The 9,903-nt window shown below is 42.6% G+C and overlaps 1 protein-coding gene across 1 annotated transcript in view; it reads right to left on the reverse strand.

Moving 5' to 3' along the window:
• Positions 1–8,685, reverse strand: part of SMG1 (SMG1 nonsense mediated mRNA decay associated PI3K related kinase) — a 76,332-nt gene extending 67,647 nt beyond the window's left edge. Inside the window, exons 1-2 of the mRNA XM_070955270.1 lie at positions 8,508–8,685; positions 628–791 (exon numbers count right to left, since the gene is read on the reverse strand). Of these exons, the coding sequence (XP_070811371.1) occupies positions 628–791; positions 8,508–8,638 (295 nt within the window). The 5' untranslated portion in view covers positions 8,639–8,685. The remainder of the gene's footprint in view (positions 1–627; positions 792–8,507) is intronic.
• Positions 8,686–9,903: the final 1,218 nt, after the last annotated feature.

Raw genomic sequence — 9,903 nt, forward strand, 5'->3', positions numbered from 1 at the left:
TGGAATTAAAACCAGTTTTTTTAAGGAAAGCATTAGAATCACTTGGAAATTGCACCATATCCTAAAGCAGAAGATGACAATGTTTTGGGGGGTGGGGGGTGAAAGGCCCCCATTGACCAATAACACTAGTTCCTGATGTTGCAAGAAGCTATCATCATATCTGGCCAATCATTTCTCCTGCTCCCAAATTAAAAATACTTTACACCTCCTCCTCCAGGAAACAAGCCAGGACAGAAAGTGGTCAGTATTTCAATATTCTTTATACCTCGCTATTTAAAAAAAGGTTTCTACCTATAAAAATCATTTTTCTAATTAACACAGATGTGATGGTTCAATTACCCCATCTATAACAAAATGCAACATAGCACAATAGTAATTCCAATAAAAACTAACCAGAGGATTGGTGACAGCCATGAAGTATCTAGACCAGGAGTCTCCAAACTTGGCAATTTTAAGACTCGGGGCCTTCAACTCCCAGATTTCCCCAGCCAGCATGGCTGAGTGAGGAATTCTGGGAGTTGAAGTCCACATGTCTTAACGTTGCCAAATTTGAAAATCCTTGATCTAGACTAACTCATTTCTTTTACAGCCGTAACTGGTTCATATCAAATAAGATCATCTTTATACCTTTTTCTTCATTCTGGAGGTCAGTGGAGACTCTGATATCATCATGTCTATGTCGAGACACCACCGTTGAATTTGAAGGTTGTAATCCATAGGAGGAAGAACTACTCCGGTCTCTGGATGAAGAGTATTTTAAATTCTCTTGGTCAGCTGATTGATTGTCACTTCTGCAAGAAGAAAAAAATCTGTGAGGTGCTTTCAAACCTTGGCCCCTAGAGTTGGTTTACATTCAGAATATCTAATGTCATTCGTTCGTTCGTTCATTCATTCATTTGCTGCTCATCTCACCACAAGGCAACTGTGGGAGGCTTACAACATTAAACATATCTAAACCAAAAAGGCTGAATAAAATGACAAATAAAATAAATGAGTTACAAATTAGAACTCACAAACTTTCCTTCGAGATAACTGATTGATATTAGTTCTTCATCATGTCCTAAGATGGACAAAACCAATAGTTGATTGACACTTGCACAAGCCAAGAAAGAACCCCTGAGCCAAGACGACGGTATTTTTAATTTTGGCCACAAAGATTAGCATCAAGAGCTCTTCTATGCATTAAGAAGCAAATGTACCACGAGCAGAATAAAACCAGAAGGTGTCTCCTTCTTAGAAAGTTCATCGGAGCTCCTTCTCAAATATGGATTCAGGGTTCCCAGCATTTATACTAAACACTCTTTCCTCTGCAATCTTTTCTCACACCCACTGCAGAGAACAATTCAACAAGAGCAGGTTCAGAACATCCCATTGTGACAAGCACCATGCAGCGAGGGAAAAGATGCTATATTATTACATTGAGGGTTAAAACACATCCTCTTTTGGTTCATTGTGCCCATGGTGTGAACAAGATCACTGTGCAAAGATACGAGGCAGGAACATTATTAAATAGCCACACTGGGTCATTTTCCAAGAAAGAAGCAGAGCTGTTTACATACTAGCTTGTATCTACACTGACGTCAGCAGAAATGTACACAACTCTACAGACAAACTAGCAAACATCACTGAATATTCTGACAGCTTTCAGCCAGGGCTTTGTAGTTCGTATGCCCGTGATCCCCTGGGACTTGATAACACGGATACAGAAGCATTACAGAATTCCATTTTAAAACCATGCACAAACGTTTTCTTATTATGAGTAGCATAACGAATAAATAAAGAACCACTTTTAACTTTCCTTCTTTTATTCTACTATAAAAGTACACATACCCAAACATTCTTTGCATACTGGTTTCTGAAAAATGCACAATACATATTTTTTTCCATGCCATTCCAAGTTAACACATCACAAGATCAAACTATGTCATGCATAAATAAACAGTTGCTTGGGGAGTGGGGTGAGAGAACACACAGATCTATTAATTTTCAAATATTAAAACCCACAAAATGTAGGTCACGCACTATAATGCACGTGTATCCCATATCTCAGTAAAAAAACAACAACATGAATATGAAGTGAGCATGACTTTTATACGCTTCTTTAGTAAACAAAATGGCTTTTGGAATCAAAAATAGCTAACTCATAAAGCTGCCTTAATGAAGCAATGATGGTGGTGATGATGATGAACCCAGATCATTGGGAAGGAGTGGATGGATGACAAAACAAAAGCCAATACAGCTATCGCTTTCAAGAGGTGTGGAAATACTAAACGTTTCAAACCCCTCATTTTGTCTCAATATACCCAACAGACAAAAATAGTAGGCAGCTAACGTTCCCAGTTGCAGCCACACCTTGCTAATAATCCTGAAACTGAATGAGAATTTCTGAATGCTATGCATAGGACAGGATTACACATTATGCCAATAGATGTGTTTGGTTCAGATGACCATACAAATCAGTAACAGTGGCTTATTGGGGGGAAAAAAAGGTTAAAATAAACCATAACTTAATATTAATATAATGTAGGGCTCTAGCATATTCTGGCATCATACAAACTGAGTCATCATGCAATTGACATGCTTTTATTTATTCTGAGGATTTGTTTAATCTCCATAAAAGTAGAGTATTTAATTAAAAGTCTAAAGTCGTCTTTTTTTCATATAAAACAGTGCGATTGCAGGACCTGTCACATATAATCTACATACACCACTAAGCTAAACCATTATAGATCAGTCAACTGCCTAGGTTCATACAACATGCTACGCCAAGACATATTATGGCTTAGTATGATACAAGAATGCAGCCCCTGTTAAAAGGGAACTAAATACGGATGGGGCTGTACACGTGTTTTCCTACACATAAAATTGCAAAAATCACGTGCTGTTGCAGACAGACAATGGAAAACAAATACTCCTAAGAAGCTATAAAGCCATTTATTAACAGCCCAAACTTGTGTGATTGCATAGTAGGCAAAACCTCACTGATTAACTTACTAAGGTACGTAAAATGCATTTCATTTTCAAATGCCTCATCTTGACAGTGAAAATGCAGGGGGGGGGTACTGAGGGGTTGGGAGATGCTTGGAATGAGGCATTTCATACTTGAAATGTTTCAGAAGGAACTCTTCTGCATGCTTTTACTAAGCAGCCATCCTAAATCACAGGCTGAATCAAATTAAAGACAAAAAATGTTTTATTTCCCCACCGGATTCTAACTCAGCAAATCAGGAGAGGTGCTACGAAAGTTCTACAAGCTTTATGAAGTTGTCTAGGAAGAGAAATGAAAGCCAGATTATGAGCCAATTTAAACTGTATGATGGGGGGAAAAATTCACTAGCCTAGCTACAAGCTGGAGTATTTCTCAAAATCTCAAATCTAAATACCTCATTTCCCAAGTGCTTTCCTTTTTTTACAACACCTGATGGTGTCCACCTGGTGGAACAGCTGTGTTACTCAACTACAGCCCCATCTACCATATCTATCCTGTCAGTTTAAAAATAATTTCAACAAAAACAGTAGGACGTCATAGAGGCAAAATATGCAAAGTTTAGTTTCAGACAGCAAGGGAAAGAAACCACCACCTGAAATATCAGAATCAGGGTAGGGAACCTATGGTTCTCTAAATACAGGTAAGTCCTTGACTTACGACCACAACTGAGCCCAACATTTTGGTTGCTAAGCAAGACAGCTGTTAAGGGAGCATTGCCCCATTTTACGACCTTTCCTGCCAGCGTTAAGTGCAGTTGTTAAGTTAGTAACACAGCCATTAAGTGAATCTGGCTTTCCCATGGACTTCGCTTGTCAGAAGGTCGCAAAAGGGGATCACGTGACCCCGGGACACTGCAACCGTCGTAAATACGACTCAGTTGCCAAGCGTCTGAATTTTGATCGTGTGACCGTGGGGATGCTGCAATGGTTGTGTGAAAAATGGTCATAAGTCACATTGTTCAGTGGCACTGTTACTTCGAATGGTCATTAAACAAATGGTTGTAAGTCGAGGACCACCTGTATTGCTGAGGCGGAATTCCCAGCAGCTCATTCAGCATGGCCAATGCTCCCAAGAAAAACACATGAACACAATCATATAATCACCCGGAATCAAGGAAATATCTATTCGTTCATTTCATATAAAATTCATATACAATTCTAAAGAACATCACAACCCGAATGGAGCGTTAATGTATATTTTTAAAAGCTTACCCCTGGAAAATACAACGAGAAAGCCAAAACTTTTGCCAAAGACAAAATATAATTTTACCATTTTAAGCTTTAAAAAAAAAATCCCTTCCAAAATCGTGTTCTCAATCAAGTCACCATGCAGGCATGAGTCCACAAGAGAAGTGAAAGGGCACCAAGTAATAAATTCTGTTCCCTGCAGCCTTCCTTTAATAGCATGAAGTGCAAAAGAGAAAGTTCTGATGTACATTCCTACAGATTCCAATCTGAAGCCTTTCTGGCAATGCTGGAAATAGAAGGCTGGGACCAGAATTCTAAAAAGCATAAAAAGATGAATGTCACAAGAAAATCCTGCACTTACATTAAAATTGGAGCTGCATTTCTTGCCACTGTATACATATTTTTCTGAGTAAGATTTGGTTCTGAATCAATCATGACTTCAAACTTGATAAATTTAAATTGCATTCAGAGATTTTCTTAAGTGCATTACAATAACAACTATATTGATACCCATTTAGTCTCTTAGTCAGACACGTTCTTCATTACCTTTCTTCCAAAAAAAATGTTAGTGATCTCCAGCTGCTACCTTACAAACTAACAACCTGCCTTAATTATGCTTTAACTTTTAATGTGCCAATTTTGGGGGCAATTTTTTTTTTTCACAATTTTAAATCATTTTGACACCATTGTACTGTATCATTTAAATATGATTTTTTTAAAAAAATGTATATCTAGGTAGCATGAGCCATCTCAATGCTGACTGGGGAATTCCAGCAGTTAAAGTTCGCACATTTTGCCAAGGTTGAGAAGTCAGATAATAAGCACAGTCACGGTTTCACTTAGCAACTTATTTGCTTAACTGAGTTGCTGGTCCCGATTGTGGTCACTAAATAAGGAAGATCGGTGAGCTTGTAATGCAGGCTGAATATCCACATAGATTTTCCAGTGCTTTCTAATGGTGAACCTCTATATCTGAAATAAATCTAGCCTTATGTGTTTGAAAAATCAATGTATACTTTGGGTTGTAATTCTATTTTTATTGTTTTCAGAAATACATTTAACTTTTATGGTTTTATTGCTTTTAAAGTTGTTGAGTGGTCCAGAGTCACTTCGAAGCAAGATGGATGGCAAACAATTTAATAACTAACTAAATAAAATAAATAAGTATACAATACTTTAGAAACAAGTTCCGGAGTGTATAAGAAAACTCCAAAGAATTTGTCAAGGCTCCAGTATTATACCTTTAATTGTCCATACAGAAGGAAACACCAAGATTATGTTGGCCAGTGGTTAGATTCACATGTCATTCTAAGCCGTAACAATGCTTTAGAATCTGCAATGGCTGGGTTCACCATTAACACATTAAATCAAACATCAGGCACATCGTAATATGGCTCTGTAGTGAGTGAAACTAACCAGAGTCTCCCACACACAAAAAGAAGTTTACCAAAACCTGACTTTGTTTGCCTGGTCCTCCAATAATTCTCTAACCCAACCGCAGAAAAGATCTAATCCACAGACCACATGTGGCCAACCAAATCAGACCAATCCTTTTCCAAAACCACTTTAGTCACCCATTTCCCCCTCTGAAAACCCCACAAGATCAAGCTCATTTGGGGTCCTTGCCCACTTTCGAAATGCAGATCTTAACACATCAGACCAAGCTTATCGTGGGGGTTTTGAGCCAACCACAGCCTGAACCCCTGTTCAAAGCAACAAACCACTAAATATATCTTACTTTAAAAAACACAAACCTTTAGAAGATAAGACTTCGGATTTCCCCTCCCTCCCTCCCTGAACCCACCCAAGCATCCATTTCCATGCACCCAAGGAGAGGTGGGCCTTGAGTCTCTTGGACAAGCAAGTCACCAGGCTACATCAAGGAATTTTCAAAAGTAGATCATGATATCACAAAAGGACCTGCTCTTACATAATAGTTAAAAAAAAAAAAAAGCTCAAGGCTATGCTTACAAGCATAGCTAAAGCAATCACTGGGATCTTAAAATAATACGGAAGCTGTTCATGGGGTTATATATATTTTCTCTCAAAGCAAAATTGGTTTTTGTTTTTATACACTTGAATTGTCTACCTCCATGTCAAATGACAAATATAACAAATTGTTCCAGACGGGGGCATGCACTTCTACGTTATCACAAGTTTGCAGTAGTGTATTTTTTTAAAAAAAAGAAGTATGAATCTCCAAAAAAAGAAAAAAATGAGCCTTAACATCTAACAAACACCACCACGTTGACTTTCTCCTCCTCATAAAGCTATTACCAAGTTATCAATTAGGCAACAAAGTTGCAATATGAAAGTCGTGTGAAATTATTCCAATGGATCAAGCCATCCAACAGCCTCAATTAAAAAAAAATCCCAATTCATATTAAAGATCCTGCAAAATAAAATTGAAATGCCACTGATATTTTCTACGTATCTAAATATTTCATATTTAGAAATATTTCCAGGGAGATAGCGCTGATAGTTTGTTACAGCAAAAGAATGTAAATTTTACTACCTTTTAGAAACAAATATGAAAGATGCTGCATTTCAATAAACATTACACTCCCGTTAGAAGTTTCCTAGAGTTGGAATCAAAACACAGATCTTTCTCAACCATTTAAATCTCCTATACTTTCCCCTCTCCCTGTAACAGTCTTGTTTTTTAAAAAAAATGCCTTCTGCTTTTTCCTGGCCTATTTCTCTCACCCATCCCAAAAGAAGCACAGCGCGATAGATAACAGGAAACAGGAACCACAAAGAGCACATTAATTCATTCGGCGTACAATATACCCACACAAGGAAAGAAAAGTTTGCAGAACCAATCACTCTGCGAAAAGGCCTAATTAAAAGAATAGAAGAGGAAGAGTGAAAGAAAAACCTTATGAAATCACCCTCTAACACAGTTCTGATGAACTCCACTTTGCCAACTTGCGTACACTTTCGAAATATACCTGCCCAGGTGCATAATCACAAAATGAAAGTAACTTCTAAGGCTCATAATCAATAAAAAACAACTTGTCTCTCTGTCCAGCTTCCCAGGGGTTGAAGTGTGCTACTCATCCAATGGACAATATCTCCCCCAATCTCCCACCACCACACCCAACAAAACCAACAGAGGGGGGAAAAAATCCAACCCTTTTTAAACCTATTCCTTGGAGGAACAGAGGAAGGAATCACAACCCTAATCTATGGCGATTCTCAATCACCCAAGTCATAATTGTCCCAAAGGTGCTTTTTTGTTGTTGTTGTTTCCCCCCAAAAGGCAACTGGGCTCTCTTGAGGTCTTTCTTTCTTTCTTTCTTTCTTTCTTTCTTTCTTTCTTTCTTTCTTTGAAAACTTTTTTTTTCTTTGAAAACATTTTCGCTTCTTCTCATCCAAGAAACTTCTTCAATTCCGTCCAGTACTGAAGAAGTTTCTTGGATGAGAAGAAACGAAACCTTTTCCAAGAAAAAAAAAATGTCCACTTGCCTTTTGAAGAAGAGGGGGAGAAGAGGGGGAGGGAGGAGGAAGAGGAGGAGGAGGAGAAGGAGGAGGAGGAGAAGGAGAAGCATTATTATTATTATTATTATTATTATTATTATTATTATTATTTTGGGACAGTAAACATTTTTCAAAAAAAAAAGGGGAAGAATTAAACCAATGCAATGAGCTTGAGGAGACCCTCCACAGCCAAACTCACCCCCACCCACCCCAAAAATAAAGCCAAATAAAGACACCAAACTTTAAAACCGCAGCCCCTAAAAAAAAAAAAACCTTCCGCTTGTAACCACCCTTTCCCCCCCCACCACCACCCCATTTTATGTCCATGCCCCACCCCCAATCCTTGCAAGGCACCTCCCATTAACCAGGTTTAAACCTAGCCCCGCTTAAGCCCCTCACCACATCCCGGGCGAACGAGGCTCCTCAACAACGACACCCCCCCACCCCCCCTTTTTCCACAAACAAACCCACCCAGAGGAGGGGAAAAAAGGGGGGGTGTCCGGCGGTGGGCGTGTGTGAGGAAGAAAAGCGCTCCCCCCACCCACCCACTCATGGAGAGACCCCCATGAAAGAGGCAGCCTGCCTGGCCGGGGCCTTGAAGCCCCCCACCCCAAAAAAAGAAAAAAAAAAAAAACCGCGACCGGGGAACGTGGCGGGGAAGGCCGCAGAAACCGGGCGCCACCGCCTCCTCGGCGGGAACGGCGCTGTCAGGGCTCGCCGAGGAGGAGGGAGTCGGGGGGGAGGAACCCCGGGCCTAGCTAGGTAAGACCAGCGGGGGCTGAGGCCTACTTATTTCCCCGCCTCACACATTCACACACACTAGGCCGCGCCTGGGGGCGTCGTGGGCCCACCTGGGTTGCCAGTCATTCCAGCTCCGCGGGTGATAGTGTTGTCTGCCGCTGCTGCTGCTGCTGCTGGTGCCGCCGCCGCCGCCGGAGGACGAAGCGCCGCTCAGCCGAGACCCCGGGGCTCTGCGGCTCATTACCTTGCCCGAGACGGCATGGCCGGCCGGGGGCGTGTGGGGGGGGGGAGGTGAGGAAGCGGCGCGGGGAGAGAGGGCGGGGCGACCGTCACACACACACACACACACACACACGGAGGGGGACCCCCCCGAAGGGCGGAAGAGGAGAGGGCGGGATTTTTTTTTTTTTCCCCCTCAGGCGCGGCGGAAAGACGACGGCCCCGCCTGCTGCTGCTGCTGCTCCTGCTCCTTTTTCTCCTCCTCGCAGCGGCGGCGGCGACGGCAGCGTCTCCCGATTCTAGTCAGGCTGAGGCAGCGCGCGGGGCATGCCGGGAAGGGAAAAAAAAAACCGAGGGGGGACGCGGAGTGGAGGGGGGGGAGGAAAACGGGCTGCCGCGGAGCACGCCGGGAAGACGGGCCCGACGCTGACGACGACGATGACGTCGACGACGCAAAGCACGTCGGGAGTTGTGGTCCGGGAGGGAGGGGCCGCTTGTCACTCGAGGGAGGGGGGTTGGGTATCTCCACAAGGCCTCGCTGAGGGCGCGGCGCGGACGGACGGAAGAGGCCACGTCGGCTGATTATTCTCTCTCTCGCGCGCGTTTGTGGGAAGGGAGGGGGGGAGTTCACCTCCCTGGTGGAACGACAACCCTGCGAGGAAGGCCTCGGCATTGTCCCTACTAGTACGGATGAGGTTAGCTAGCTGGGTGACGAAACGTCTGCAAGGAAACAACTGAGCTCAGGGAGCACCAAGGACCCCACAGTTCTCCTCTATTCTGCCAACCCAGTTCTAGTAGCACTGATGATGTTACCTAGCTGGGTGTTGAAACGTCTACAAGGAAACGGAGCACCAGGGACCCCACAGTTCTCCATTCTGCCAACCCCACTCTCCTACTAGCACTGATGATGTTACCTAGATGAGTGATGAAACGTCTGCAAGGAAACAACTGAGCTCAGGGAACACCAAGGACCCAAGCACCAGTTCTCCTTCATTCTGCAAACCCCACTCTCCTACTAGCACTGATGATGTTACCTAGCTAGGTGTTGAAAAGTCTGCAAGGAAACGGAGCACCAGGGACCCCACAGTTCTCCTCCATTCTGCCAACCCCACTCTCCTACTAGCACTGATGATGTTGCCTAGGTGGGTGATGAAACATCTGCAAGGAAACAACCGAGCTCAGGGAGCACCAAGGACCCCACAGTTCTCCTCCATTCTGCCAACCCCACCCTCCTACTAGCACTGATGATGTTGCCTAGGTGGGTGATGAAACATCTGCAAGGAAACA

This window comes from Pituophis catenifer, unplaced genomic scaffold (genome assembly GCF_029215685.1).
Source record: "Pituophis catenifer annectens isolate HBS135680 unplaced genomic scaffold, rPitCat1.0.hap2 SCAF_16, whole genome shotgun sequence".
NCBI lineage: Eukaryota > Metazoa > Chordata > Lepidosauria > Squamata > Colubridae > Pituophis > Pituophis catenifer.